This window comes from Megascapheus bottae, chromosome 8, assembly GCF_031878675.1.
Source record: "Megascapheus bottae isolate mThoBot1 chromosome 8, mThoBot2.hap1, whole genome shotgun sequence".
Classification (NCBI taxonomy): Eukaryota; Metazoa; Chordata; class Mammalia; order Rodentia; family Geomyidae; genus Megascapheus; species Megascapheus bottae.
Genome location: NC_143516.1, coordinates 39,375,224 through 39,391,194, shown reverse-complemented (window position 1 = coordinate 39,391,194; position 15,971 = coordinate 39,375,224). Strand labels below are relative to the sequence as shown.

At 37.2% G+C, this 15,971-nt stretch overlaps 1 protein-coding gene across 7 annotated transcripts in view; it reads left to right on the top strand.

The window, feature by feature from the left end:
* The window catches only part of Afg1l (AFG1 like ATPase), a 153,781-nt gene that overhangs the window by 109,292 nt on the left and 28,518 nt on the right, over positions 1-15,971 (top strand). For all 7 annotated transcript variants that reach the window (XR_016536480.1, XM_090338340.1, XM_090338341.1 and 4 more), the window contains 2 exons: positions 4,419-4,489; positions 4,746-4,846. Coding sequence is in view for 6 of the 7 variants with exons in the window: in XM_090338340.1 (XP_090194466.1) it covers positions 4,419-4,489; positions 4,746-4,846 (172 nt within the window). In the remaining variant the exon portion in view is untranslated. The remainder of the gene's footprint in view (positions 1-4,418; positions 4,490-4,745; positions 4,847-15,971) is intronic.

Below are 15,971 nucleotides of genomic sequence, written 5' to 3'. Positions count from 1 at the left end.
GGTGTGCTTCACCAACCTCCAAGGCTTTTCTCAATCCAATTAAGCTGACAATTGATTTTAACCATCTCATCCTGAAGTCTTATACCAGTATTATGATGAATGTCTTTTCTATTCTTATGTTTATTCAAGGTGACTTTTTTCCTTGTTTCTGCCAGATAGGACAGAAGAATGGCATCTCATGATTTTACTTTGCATGAATAATGAACAATTTTCACATATGATTCTTGCCCTTTGAAACTGCCTTTTCATGCAATTCATCTGGTCTAGTCCTTTGGCAATTTTTCTTTTTAAAAATATTTTATTTTAAAATTAACTATATTTATAATATGAGGGAGCTTTACTGTAACAATTTCATAGATATGTATAGTGTACTCTAAGCAAATCCAATTTTTTCTGTTGGAGTTTTAACCTTTCAATCTGTTGGATTTTTTTTTTTTTGCCAGTTCTGGCATGAACTCAGGGCCTGAGCACTGTTGTTGGGCTTTCTCAAGGCTAGTGCTGTACCACTTGAGCCACAACACGACTTCCAGCCTTTTCTGTGTATGTGATACTAAGGAATTGAACCCAGATCTTCATGCATGCAAGGCAAGCACTCTACCACCAAGCCACACACTTGGCCCCTGGAATTTTAAAAATTTTGTATTAATAAGTTCCAGATTTGTGATCATATAATAAAATTATTATAAGACAGTATTATAGGTAAGATATAAATTTGTACCACATTGTGGTAGTTGAGGCAGGAGTGTCATGGATTTGAGCCCCAGCTTGGGCTACATAATAAGTTCAAGGCCATCCTCAAAGCTGTGGTTGTATAGGCATGGGTATTTATATAGAGAGATCCTGTTTTAAAGACATCAAACAAAAAGCTAAATTAAGCATTAAATGTTAAGAAGAAACTGGGAAAATTGTAACTTCCATCTCACGTATCATTACTATATATGATATCATGTATAGTAGTTTCACAGATGACTGACTGAGAAGATATGCTCTAAATATAGTTTGTTGAACTCTGTGTTAAAAAGAGCACTGCTGGGCACTGGTTGCTCACACCTATATTCCTGGCTACTCAGGAAGCTGAGATCTGAGGATTATGATTCAAAGTCATCCTGGGCAGAAAAGTCCCTGGGAGACTCCTGTCTCCAATAAACTACTCAAAAACAAACAAACGAACAGTTGTACCTGAATTCCTAGAACCCCGAAAAGACCACCAGAGGCCACAGTCAAAGCTAAAAAGCAGGGGTCGTTTTATTTACTAATCTAGACTCGGGCCTCCGCGTACCAGCAGCCGGCAACGCTGAAAAGGCCCTGAGCAAGAACTTTACACTGCTTTTATAGGAAAAGTACAATTACCTGATTGGCTATTTAACTCAAACCACTGGTCGAATCAGAGCTCAGGTGTCTAACCACTGAGCACCAAGCTGTTACCACCTGGGGTTCAAGTACATGGGCCCTAAACAAGGGGGGGAGAGGGTCATTCCCAGAACATGGAACAATCTTGGCACAACAAAACAAACAAAAAACTGGAAGTGCTGCTGTGGCTCAGGTGGTAGAGTGCTAGCTGTGAGCATAAAGAGGTCCAGCAATAGTGCCTAGTTCTTGAGTTCAAGCCCTAAGGACCAGCAAAATAAATGAATAAATAAAAATAAGAAGAGTGGGAGGGGGTGAGGGAAGGGAAAGGGGGACAAAAAAATGAGAAGGGGTATCAAGGTACAGCCATGTTCATTGCAGCATTGTTTCTCATAGCCAAAATAGGGAATCAATTCAGATGTCCCTCAGTGGACAAATGGATCAAGAAAATAAGGTATTATATACGCAATGGAATTCTACTCATCCATTAGGGAGAATGATATCTTACCATTTGTAAGGAAACGGAAAGACTTTGAAAAAAATATATTAAGTACAATAAACTAGACCAAGAAAACATAGGCTGATGCTTTTCCTCATTTGTCATAACTAGAATGTGCCTATAAATCCACAAGAAAACACTCTGGATAGCCAATGGAAAAAAATATACTGGAACATGATAAATTGTGCAGGTCTCTATGTATTCACACAGAGTGAGACTGAAAGAGAATGTTCTCTGGCGAGGATCACAAACACTCAATAGCTATGTGATATGATCATATATAAAATAATGTGCATCAAAATGAAATGGCAAGGCAATTTTTAAAAAAGGAAGCAGAGCACTAAGATTAAAAAGAAATTTGCAGCTTATTTACCAAATGTTTTTCGTAAATATTATCTGTGTGAGTTATTTTTCAGGATTCAGCTTCCTTTATGTCAGTTAACAAGCCTAGCTTAAGGAGAGATTGACTTTCTTTCTTGTGTTTTTTTTTTTGGTGGGTCATGGGGCTTTAACTCTGGGCCTGGGCACTATCCCTGCAGTTCTTCAGCTCAAGGCTACTGCCCTACCCCTTAAGCCACAGCCCACTTCCCCTTTTCTAGTGCTTAATTTTAGATAAGAGTCTCACAGGCTGGCCTTGAACCAGATCCTCAGATCTCAGCCTCTGGAGTAAGTAGGATTACAGGCATAAGCCATGGCACACTGCTGAGAGATGGATCTTCTAAAAGCAAGTAGATACATTGTGTGGCTAGTGTTGCTGTATGTGTGCACGATATGCTATGGATGAAACCCAGAGCTTTGCACCTGGTAGACAACTGCTGCACCTCACTCCCGCTCTCCCCTTTCTATGTATTTTAAATGATAGATCATTTGTCCAGTGATTGTGCTTATGCACACTGTCATTGCAAGGTGAAAATGGTTCCAAATGAAGTCTCCAGAATGGTATATAAACACATCTGTAGTTTTGTGGACATAGACATCATTTACATTGTCTCTCTATATAATCACTTTCTGTAATGTCATTTAGATCTTTTAATAGGGCTTTTTTCAATTTTTTTTTTTTTTGGTGGTTCATGGGACTTGTAACTTTGCCTGTGTGCTGTCCTTGAGCTCTTCAGTTCAAGGCTACTGCCCTACCCCTGGGCCTGGGTATTGTCCCTGAGCTCTTCAGCTCAAGGCTGCTGCCCTACCCTTGAGCCAAGCCTCCCTTCTTGTTTTTCTGGAGGTTAATTGGAGATAAGAGCCTCAGGTTCTTTTTGTGCCCTGTCTGGCTTTGAACCTTGATCCTCAGATCTCAGCCTCCTGAGTCATTAGGTTTTTCAGATTTTATACAGGCTTTCTCAAAGGAAATAACATTTCCGCTACAGGAAAATGGTAGAGTGACTATGATTTGGACTGTGACAGTTGCATGCCTTTTATAATGACTTTGTACTTTGCTACATTTAAAAGTCATTTGCTATAGAACAGTTGAAGAATTAGATGGTTTTATGTTAGAAGTCTGCCACTTGATAATTTCTTCAAGGGAGAATGGCTTTATTTAGTTTAAGCTTAAAAATATAATAAATTGAGTTAATCTTCAGTAAGACTTTATTAAAGTGGATGTTTAGATTGTAGTTAAATTACTTTCCCAACTAGCAAAGAGTGATTTGTGTGTGAAAATTAAGCATATTGGCAGGTCATCCTGTATAATTTTTTTTAATGACGAATTGGAGTAAACTTACATTTTCACTTGAAGTTTTTTTTTAAAGCAGTGTTTCTTTTTCTACAAGTTATTTTATTTTATTGACTGCTAATTTATCAACCACTTGAAGAAAAGTGAGAAGAAAAAAGGCCATAGCATTATCACATTTCTATATGTGGGTTCCCTCAACCATATGGTGATTTGTAATTAGAATACAAAAGATTATGGGAACTTTGTAGTAGCTATGATAATATATACCACCGAGAGAGTTTTCTGGAATTTCCAAAAGGTCACTTTTGAGAGAAAGTGTGAGATGTATAATTCACTCTTTTACTTATAGAAATTTATCCTTCTGTAAGTCCTTAGTCTGATAAAGTTAGTGATGTACAGATCAAGTTGGTATTTCAAAGCTAGCAATTTAATTCTGGATGCTTGATCCTCTCAGTCAGTAGCTTGACTTGGTTTTTCTTTTTTAAAAAGCAGCTTCATTATGTAATTTCACGTGTACTCTCTCAGTAGAGATTTCAAAGGATACTTTGCTGGATGCTTGACTGCCTTGTCTATTTGCTCTTGTTTTGCATGCAAGAGAGAGCCAGGAGCTTTCTTCTCATTGTGTACACATAGTATTAATGGATTTACTCTGCCTGTATCGTCTCATTACTGGAAACAGCTAGAAGCACAGAAGTCTTTCAGTGTATGCAAATAAGGCAGAATCATCTACCTGAGAGTTAATATTCTCTGCTTTTAAGTGTATTCTAAATCTAATGTTTGTATTTAGAGCATAACATCCTGTTCTCTTTTTTTATGGGCAAAAAGCTAAGCAGGCTCAGGCAGCTGTTTGATGTTGGCTTCAAGTGTTATTAATTTCATATTCTATTATTCTTTTCACTGTAGCACAAGTGAAGCTGATGTGGAGGCTGTCATGGATAAGTTGTTTGATGAGCTGGCTCAGAAACAAAATGATTGTACGTAAGTTAATTTCTCTTGAAAGAGAATACATTTAGAACACAATGCCCAATCTCCACTGACCAATTAATAAGTTCCATTGCTGTATATGGGTTGATGCCACGCTCAAGTGGCAGTCATTGTATCAGCATTTTGTCTAATTTATGTGTTGAATCATGTGCTATTATTCATCAAGCTATGCATTTCCTATCTGTAAGAGATGAATTTTATAGTAATTATCCAGACAAGATTGAGTCTTTGTTCATGTTCCCATAGTAACTAGACCAAGGATTCTAAAAGTGCAAGGCAGAGAGCTGCGGCTGAATAAAGCCTGTGGAACCATTGCCGACTGCACATTTGAAGAGCTGTGTGAGAGAGTAAGTATCCAGGCACGTCCAGACTCATTGGCCTTTTCACATGTTAAAATACTTCAAGTTCTCCTCTCTGCCTGTTTCAGCTTTAAATATTATTCAGAGTTAGGATCAATGTAAAAGTCTCATCAAGAGCAATACTCATCTATATTTGCCATGTGCTTTTTATAGGTATTGGCACAAAATTTGTACTTAGAATGACTCAAAAGTAAAATTAGAAATGCAGAGAGAACTGTCAACTGTTGCTGGAAGTAAAAATAAAATGAGTTTGAGACCTATAATGTACAATTCATATATGAGTGGTTAAAAAAAAATCAAGACAAGGTCAGCATGTGAGAAAACAATGAACACAAAGTAATATTACCAGGATCCAAAGAAGCATGAGTTGAATCATTATCATTTTCATGTTCATTACCTGTCTGCAATGCTGTAATAACTGACCTGTTCATGTTAGGGTCAAAGGAAATGAATTTCTAAAACTCTGACATCTGTTTTATCACATAATACATTTTACAGATAAAATATATATGTGTGCAAACATTTATATAAATGAAGAACACTGCAGATTCATTATAAAAATGCATTCTGCATTTTCAGTATTCTAAAATTCTCAGTACTTAGTGAATATTCAGTATGCTTATTGCTTATAAATATTAAGGAAAACAAAAAATTAGATATAACTTTAGACATTATTCTTTGACTAAGTATAATTACTGATCTCTGATTTATCCTGACTTTTACGTAGAAAGAATTGCTTTGCTATTAATGGAGAAGAGAAGGCTTTATTTATACCTGCCAGCCATTTTGTGAATACTTTTAATAAAAGCTAGTAACTTCCAGTTTCAGACTGAGTAGGATTTTGGATCAGTGAGGCTTCTCTGTCAGGGTGAGGTTATCCCTGTTTCTATCAGTGATCCCATTCAGGCTGCTGTAGACCCTTCACACTTCTACTGGACTGATCTCATTAAGTTCCTAATTACCTGCTAGCTCCAGACAGAATTCTATTAAGGTTTGTACTTAGGTTTATTCCCTTTGCCAGAGACATACACTTGAGAATACTCTCATGGTCCAAAAACCAAAGCTCTTCCCTTTGCAGAAGGCACCTGTTAAGAACAGGGCTGTTGAATTTTATGGGTCCAGAACAGGGGGCAAGGGATTTTCTTGGAGCAGATACTGATATTTTACCTGTATTTAAACAACCAGTTCATTACTTTGAAGACTTACAAAAAATACCATTTAAAAAGTTAAAAAAAAAAGTTAAAATCTTCTTAGTCCCTTTACTGAATTATGGAGAGAATAAGAAGAAAGTTGACTGAGATTGAATGATAAAAAATTAAGATAATAGTTATAAACTTACATAAATACTTATATAAGTCATTTTTATCTTACTTGACAAAAATATAGCTTATAATAACAACTGTTTCATTCAACTGTGAACTAAACTCTTAGAATACAGAGATTTTATTTTTGATCTAACTTGACAAAATTCTGAGATGATAAGCTATTATTTTAAGATATTATGAGTTTTTTTATTTACCATTGTGTGTGGTATTATGATTCACTATTCCTGTATGTGGCAAAGTGATATAAATTAATACAGATAGGTTCTATGGAATACAACTAGGGTACAATTATTATAAAACAAAAGTTCATGATGTAGAATACATCAGATGAAAGCACTAAATTCTAGATGATTACTTGTTATATCCTGTATTTCATGTTTTGGTGGTTCAGTTACACAGGAAATAATTTAAAACATGTAAATATATTTTCTTCATATCCTTTTAATTTAAAATTTTTCAACTGTCTTGTTTTAGTTTTTTTTTGTGTGTGTGTGTGTGGTGCTGTTGTCCCTGTTGATTTTTTTCTTCCTTAAGTTAGACAGATCCTCATATGCCAGTGACTTTGCAAAAACAGATTTGCTCTTTCCATTACATCAGATAAGCTTTGAATGATCAACAAAAGACACTGGCATTCAGGATAGGGTTAGATCCTAGTATTAAGCTATGAGGAATGTGCAAAGAAAGGCTACATTTTTTAAGTGGTCAATTCATTTCTCACTATTTTCTTATAATGATGATTTTGCATTTCTTTGCGTCCTTACAATTGTGGCAATTGAGATATTGAATACTTGTATGAAGAGGCTCCTTGAAATCATTCAACTTCAGACACAGCCTAAAACTTAATTAGTTATAGTGATCTTATAAGCCACACTATCTAGTTGTAAAACACACAGACACACACACACACTCACACGCACACACGTAAAGAAAAAGAAACAAATCCAAGCCCAGTAAAGAAAGAATCATCCAATGTTACTGCAACAGTTTCAGCTTTGGACTATCTAGTTTTCTGGGAGGCTCAGTCTTCACCCTGCTACTGTTAGGACATCAGCATAAAAAATTCCTACAGTAAGGACTGAATGCATTGACAGTTTTTGAGCCATGGTCACTTTCTTAGGGCAAATAATTTATTTGTAGATTTTTAAACATATTGAATAGATATTTATAAATGTCTACTGTATACCTAGATGTATAATGTATACATTAATATCCTTTTTACTTTTAATTTTTTGTGGTACTGGTGATTGAACCCAAGGTCATCACACAAACATTTTTTTTTAAATTACCATCCCTAGGGCTTGAACTCAGGGCCTGGGCACTGTCCTTGGACACTTTTGCTTAAGCCTAGTGCCCTGCCACTTGAGCCACAGTGCCACTTTGGGCTTTTTCTGAGTATGTGGTAGCTAGGAATTGAACCTAGGGCTACATGCATACCAGCTAAGAACTCTACCACTAGGCAACACTCCTGGCCCCTTCACACAAACATTCTATCACTTGAGTTTGGTCTCCAGCCTTTTTTTGTCTTGATGATGCTAGGGTTTGAACTCAGGTCCTTATGCTTAATGGGCAAGCATCTCTCACTTGAGTCATGCCATATTAATAAAGTAAAAGATTCAACTAGAAGATAGTGACATATGCCACAAGTAAAATGAAAAAAGACTATAGGTATTCTGCTCTTTATATACTTGTCCCTGGGATATAAAGATCTGTTCCAGACAAATCTGCATCTAACTTCTTGATATTGCCAAGATGATCTTTGCAAGCTGATATTCAACACTGTCATGTCCAGAGAAGCAGCCCCAATTGCCCCCTTTACTTTCCTGCAGCAAAACCATTCCTGTGACATCACTGCTTTGTATATGCTTATTCTCTACCTAAGCTGACTTCTAATAATGATATGTCTACATAAGTCAGACAGTCAGTCTGGCTAAAGCATGATAATGGAAAATCATGATAAAGCACCTACATGATAATAATAGCTAACAGAGCTATGCACCAAGCTCAGCACCTTTCACAAATTAGCTTATCCAATACTTATAATAGGTAGGCATTATTATTATCTCCATTTTATAGATGGAAAAATTGAAACACTAAAGTATTAAATGTTACTGTCCCAAGGTCACAGAGCTAGTAGGTAGCAGAGATAATGGTAGTTTGGCAGCTGGATTCTGTGCTCTTTGTCACTACATTACTTCTGAAAATGTCCTGGACACTCTGCCTCAAATTGTTAACATGGTTATAATTCTTCCATGAAGTTCAGTCAGACACTCTGTCTTCCTGAAGACTGTATATGGGTTGTGCCTTTAGGTCAAGGCCTCAAGCATTAAATATTTAATCTATTTCCTTAAAAAAAAAAACTTTTTAGTACCATTCCTGGGCTTTGTCACTGTTTGTGAGCTTTTTTACTTAAGACTAGTACTTACCACTTGAGCCACAGCTTCACTTGGGGTTTTTCCATGGTTAATTGGAAAAAAAAAGAGTCTCAGAAACTTTCCAGCCCAGGTTTTAAACTGAGATCCTCAGATCTCATCCACCTGAGTAGATTAGAGAGCATTACAGTAGATTATAGAATATGATTTGAAAAAAGTTGTGAAGAGAGTAAATGGTCTTCTTCCCTTTTGGAGATTGAGTAAAGGAAAACAAAGCTATTCAGCCATAGCCCATGGCATGAACTTTCTGGTTTCCTTCCTTGACAGTGTGCCTTGACTTAGAGTATACATGAAGTCACAATCATAGTTACTTATATCACTAGTGGATAGTTCATAGACCTCTGTTGGTCCATGAGTGCCTTTCAGAGATTCTTGAGATCCAAACAGAGCCATAGCACCAATTCTGTTTTCTGGTGATTAATTGGAGATAAGAGTCTCACAGACTTCTGTGGACCTTTGTGCCTGGGCTGTCTTTGAACTGTAATCCTCATATCTCAGCCTCTTGAGTAGTTAGGATTGGGGACATGAGCCATCAGTGCCCAAGTGCTCTCTGCCAGCTTTAACTCACAACCTTCCTGCCTCCTGAGTAGTGGATTAAAGATACGTGGTACTACCTGTGTCCAAATGAGTTTGAATAATTGTATAATTAAAAGTGTCAACTTTTGCAAGGTCTACAATATTAAACCAATTACTAGTACATAATCTTGTAAAATCACGCATGACAAAAGATCCATTTAAGATGCAAGAAAGACTATTGGAATGGAACAGTTCTGAAAATGTAATACTGCTTTGGAGTCTACTTTGAAACTAGCATTTCAAAATACTAAAATTAATCGTATATTAAAAAAATTAAATATCTGTTCCAAAATCCCACCTAGGAAATTCCCATTCCCATAAGTTATCATGTTTCCTTAGGCTACTCTTTATTGTTATTATATATCATATAGAGTTACTATACATTATATAGAGTTATTATATATTAGTGTTATAATTGCTATTACAAATTTTATCTATCTATCTATCTATCTATCTATCTATCTATATTTTTTTGCCAGTCCTGGAGCTTGAACTCAGGGCCTAAGCATTGCCCTTGGGCTTTCTCAAGGCTAACACTCTACCACTTGAGCCACAGCACCACTTCTGGCTTTTTCTATATATATGGTACCAAGGAATCAAATCCTGGTCTTTGTGCATGCTAGGTAAGCACTCAACCACTAGGCCCTTAATTGGTATTTTTAATAATTTTGTTATACTTAATTAATATTATAAATTTATTATATAAATTGTTATTATAAATTAATGTGGAGTGAGGCTATAGTTATATAAGTCAAGTAATGTTTACATTTCCTTTTGGACAATGTCATGTCTTCCCTCATTCTCTTCCAGTTTTTCCCTCCCATATTCATAACACATAAGTTATATAGTTTATTTTCAACCTACTGTCTAGTGAGTACCACTGCTACATTTGTTCACACTTTATCCCTCCATTTCTGTGCCTCCCCCTTTGCCCTCCTAAAGGCAAACAAACAAGATAAGAAAGAAAAGAGAAACAAAAAAATACCTCATGTTTTCATTTCCTGGTGTTCATTTAGATAAATCCTCAGGTTACTCTTCACTGTGACAGTGTCTGAGCTTTTTCTTATTGTAGATGTCCCTGACAGTTTTGAAGAGTATTAGTCAGGCATTATATGGGATGAGTCTGGTGTTTTTCTCATGATTAAACTGGCTTTTGGAAGAAGTTACAGAGGTAGAGGAATATTTTCATCATACCATATTCAGGGACCATACAATGCCTTGTTACCATTGGTGTTAATGGTATTCTTCATTATGCTTGTCAGAAATAGTGTTTGTAGGGGTTTCTTCCTTTTACATAGTATTCTCTTTGGAAGGAACTTCTTGTTGACTTCATATATAAACATCAAGGAACAGTATCTGTAACTATTAAAATACTTTTCTGTTTACCAAGTTTGTATATATATAACCAGACTTTCCTAATTACTTCAGCCAATACAATTTAATTGGAATACATTGAATATAGAAACAGATATGAGAGTCTATTTTTGCTTAAAGTGATGTGATTTAATGTGGAACAGTATCACCTTTCTTATGAAGTTACTTTTATTTTGGAAAGTCTTTTTTTTTTTTTTTTGATCAGTTGTGGGGCTCAAATTCAAGGCCTGGGCACTGTCCTTGGACACATTTTGCTAAAGGCTAGTGCTCTTGAGCCACAGCTCCACTTCTGGATTTTTCTGTGTATGTGATACCAAGGAAAGAGCTTGGTACATACTAGGTGAGCACTCTACCATGAGGCTACGCTCCCAGCCATGGAAAGTCATTTTTCATAAAATGTTTTTATGTTCATTTTATGAATTTAATATAACAGTTTCATCATTGTAGCTTAAAATTAATTTAAAATATTTAAAAATTTCTGTTTCAATTTCTAATATAATAAATATTGGGAGAAATAACCCACATAAACAAAAGCTTTTTGGGGTCTTGAAACCAAAATGTTTGAGAACCACTTGCTTAGGGTTAAACTTTTGTGCACCAAAAATGAAAGAATCATTTTCAAAGAAAGCAAGCAAGCCAAAGCTGAATTCTAAAGGCTTAATGAGTAAACTAGCTATACCTAAATTTTCCTTATTGAGAAATATAATTTTTACACCTGCAGAAAATTGTTTCCTCAACCAACAACTATGTTCACAAATAACTATTTGTAAGAGAAGTTTGTTACTTGTGTCTTAAAAATAATGACAGGTAGCCAGGTGTGTTTGCAAAAAGTCTGGGCAGAAAATAAATCATTTGATGCATATGCATGCTGATTATTCACTATCCACTTCTTGTTTGCTAGCTCTCCTGTTTCTTACATTCTTAGTACCCAAAGAATGGAGGACTATCAGATACATGGATTGACTTTCATTTGTCTATTAATTTTAATTGTATCATATTATATATTGTTAAAATTTAGCAGTACCATAGTATCTTTTGACAAATTTTAGAGTGACATTTCTCTTTTCTCTCTCTTTTTCTCTCTCTCTCTTGATCTCTCTCTCTGTCAATCTCTGCCTCCCTCCCTCCCTCCCTCCTTTCCTCCCTTTCTCCCTCCCTTTCTCTCTTTTGGTTTCTGGCCTGGGGCTTGAACTGTGGACCTGGGCATCTTTCCTTGAGCTTCTTTTGCTCAAGGGTAGTGCTCTACCACTTGAGCCACAACTCCACTTCCATCTCTTATGGTAGTTAGTTTATTGGAGATAAGAGTTTCATAGACTTCCCTGCTTGGGCTGGCTTCAAACCATGAGCTTAGATCTCAGTATCCTGAGTAGCTAAGATTACAGGCATGAGCCACTGGTGCCTGGTTTCTCTCTCTCCCTCCCTCCCTCCCTCCCTCCCTCCCTCCCCCCCTCTCTCTCCACACACACACACACACACACACACACACACACACACACACACACACCCTTTCTTCGGTTTTATTCTAAATGAAACCATCAGTTAGGAACTTATGCTTCACAGCATGCTAAAGGATGAATAGCTTTTATCTATAGTATTTGGCCAAGACTTTAGGCTGATGCCATTTGGGTGCCAGCAGTTGTGATTAGCATAAAGAACTAAGGGCATTAATCAACAGAGCTGAAGCAGACCTGGGATCTTCTTGGCCCTTTACTTTCCTCTAGCAAAACCATTTCTGTGGCATTGCTGATCTCTGTATGCTCATTTCCCACCCATTACAGACTTCTGACCACACAATGTCCAAATGAGTCAGCCAGTCACCCTGGCTAATATAGAGGAAACAGGAAGGACAGAAATGATACCATAGAGCTTAGTAGGGACCAGTTCTAGTTTTTGTAGGAACATGAACCCTGTATCACAAATGAGCTATTATGTTAAACAGTTATGGTGTTAGAAAGTCATCTAACATTTCAACAAATACTGAATCATCTTAAGAGTTGGTCCTCCATTTGTCTTGCAGTGTCAATTTGGGAGGTAATTTGGAAAATATGAGAAGACCTCATATTTTCTAGGCAAGGATTCTTACTGGAGCCACAGCCTTAGCCTACGCAACTATTTTTTAAGCTCCTCATATCTGCATGTGTATTTCATAAGAAATAAAAAAGAAATATAAAAAGTTTCATTAAAAAAGTTTAAACAGCTGAGTGCAGTGGATCATGCCTGTAATCTTAGCTCCTCAGGAAGCTGAGATCTGAAAATCAAGGTTCAAAGCCAGCCTAGGCTGAGACTCTTACCTCCAATTAACCTCTAGAAACAGGAAGTGGGGCTTGGCTCAAGGGTAGGGTGGTAGCCTTGAGCTGAAGAGCTCAGGGATAGTGCCCAGGTGGAGTTCAAGCCCTATGACCCTCCAAAAAAAAAAAAAATTCAAACATGAGGGCCAGAGTTTGGCCTAGCTGTAAGAGTACTTGCCTAGCATGCACAACGACCCAGGTTTGATTCCTTGAAACCACATACATAGAAAAATCCAGAAGTGGTGCTGTGGCTCAAGTGGTAGAGTGCTAGCCTTGAGAAAGCCCAAGGACAGTACCCAAGCCCTGAGTTCAAGTCCCAGGCCTGGTCAAAAGAAAAGTTTAAACATTAGTAACGGAAATAACAAAATCTCAATTGTAGTAGATTAGAAAGAGGCCCCATGGAATCAGGCAATCAATGGCTTAACTTAGGTAAGGGAGATCACATAACCACTGTTGAGTTCAGGTTCCTCACCCCAAAAGTATATTATGGGATCAGCTAATTTCTCTTATTTATCTTTTGCAGTCTGCTTTAAGGAATTGTACTTTCTAATTAAGTACATTTTTTTGTGGGGTCATGGGACTTGAACTTGGGCTTTCTCAAGGCTAGCTCTCTACCACTTGAGCCACAGCACTACTTCTGGATTTTTCTTAAAAAAAAAAAAAAGCACCAGGCTTAAATGCATATTTTAAAATTTATTTTTATTTTTTGCCAGTTGTGGGACTTGAAGTCAGGGCCTGGGCACTGTCCTTGAGCTTTTTTAAGACTAACTCTCTACCACTTGAGCCACAGCACCACTTCCAGCTTTTTTATGTGTATTTGGTACTGAGGAATGGAACCCAGGGCTTTGTGCTTGCTAGGTGAGCATTCTACCCCTAGGTCATACTCCTGGCCCCTAAAAGGTGGTTGTTTTCTTTTGTTTTGTTTTTTGGTCATTTGTCATGGGGCTTGAACTCTGGGCTTGGGTGTTGATCCTGAGCTCTTCAGCTCAAGCCTACTACCCTCCCCCTTGAGCCATAGCATCACTTCCTAATTAAATACATATTAGGAGGATATCAGGATTTAAAAGATTGCACAGTGTTGGGGAGACTTGTAGGAGATAAGAGATTAAAAGAGGAAGTTAATCTTGACTTTGACAATGATTAGAATTTAGATGAAAAGAGCAAAGGTATTTCTTTTTCCCTCTTCTTCTTCTTCTTCTTCTTCTTCTTCTTCTTCTTCTTCTTCTTCTTCTTCTTCTTCTTCTTCTTCTTCTTCTTTTTTTGTGTGGGTCATAGGGCTTGAACTCTGGATGTGGGCACTGTCCCTGAGCTCTTCAGCTCAAGGCTACCACCCTACCCTGGAGCCACAGCCCCATTTCCGGTTTTCTAGAGATTAACTGAAGGTAAGAGTCTCACCTACTTTAGTGCATGGGCTGGCTTTGAACCTTGATCCTCAGATCTCAGCCTCCTAAGTAGCTAGGATTACAGGCATGAGCCACCACACCTGGCTTGAGCAAAAGTATTTCTATTATGATCTGAAGCTAAGAACCACATATTTTAGTGAGGATGGAAGATGCTTGGCTAATGAGAACATAATTCAAATCAGAGAGAAAAATAATAAAAATAAAAAGTATGGGAATATCCATCATAAAAACTAAGCAGAGAGATATAACCTTGTAATTCTGATTTAGGGTCACTTTGGATTGGGGGCAGGGACATGAAATATATCAAGAGGATTTATGGGATGCTACACTCAAGTAAAGCTTGTAACTTTCACCAGCAGCATTTTCCAGTGGGTCAGCAAACAGTATGTCTTCTTGGGAAGGTCCTTTCAGGAAGGAAACTTAAATAAACTAACATGCTAGGTACTTGTTTAGGTTAAGCAAAGGAACAGTCAGAATCTTACCCTTTTATATTATATGGCACTTCTCCAAAATTAGCAAATACTTATTGAGTATTTAATGAAGGCTGGCATAGTTCTGGGAGCTGTAAGGGGGACCAAGATGAGTATGAATCAAGCTCCACATTTATACAGTCTTACTTTAGAAAATAAAATGTGATCTGAACATACATCACTAGAATGTAAGGCAGATAATAATGAGTATTATAGGACAAATAGGACTACAATGCTGTGGATGATAAAGAGAAACTGGGCGTTGGAGGCTGGAGGATTAGATATTGTGATGGTGAACCAGTGGGTGGGAGAGAGAGCATGTGTGGGTAGCAATTCATAGTTGAACTGAGAACCAAAGAAGGGCTAACTACTCATCTGAAGCAATAAAGGCTAGAAAACAGAGCAACATCAATTTTAAAGCGCTGAAAGAAAAAGACCTTGACAATCTAATTCAATCTAATACAGTCTTAGATTATATGTAATATAGTATAAATGGCATGAAGTCTGTGTAAAAGTACCGCTATGTAAAGTAATAGTTTGGATGAAAACTTTTCTCATTAGAAATAATACAATGTAATATCATGTAAAACATTTGTATTGGATAATGTCACAAAAATGCATACAACTGCAACTGTAGTGTGTGTGTGTGTGTGTGTGTGTGTGTGTGTGTGTGTGTGTGTGTAGATGTCCCTTCACAAGTCCCTGAACTCAGGACTTGTGAAGCAGACATTCTGCCATTTGAGCTACTCTACCACCAGTGCTTTCTTGCATTGATTATGTTGAAAATATGATCTCATTTTATTCTTAGCCAGCCTGTACTTTAGTCTTCCTATTTGTGCTTCCCTTTATTACTAGGGTGCTAGCTGTTTTCCCCTGTACCCACACACTTTCAGATGAAGTCTCACAAACTTTTGTGCTTCGGCTGCCTCAACCTGTCCCCTCCGATTTCTGCCTCTCAAGTGGCTAGGATTACAGGCTTGAGCCATCTCATCTGGAACTTTTGTATGTAGTAGCTTTGCTGCCTCTGTACATAAGCATGGAGCTTTTGTGGATATCTCTTTCTTTACATGGATGTTACTGAGTTGTAGGTTGTATGGATTGGCAATTAGAATTGACTGGATGTCATCTCTTGACTAGTCCCTGATCAGGAGCGTAAGTCAGGTATAAATGATAAATTGAGAAAACACGATCAATTAGAGAGGAATCTTTTTCTTTTTTTTTCCTTTACTTTTTTTTGTTGTTGGTGGT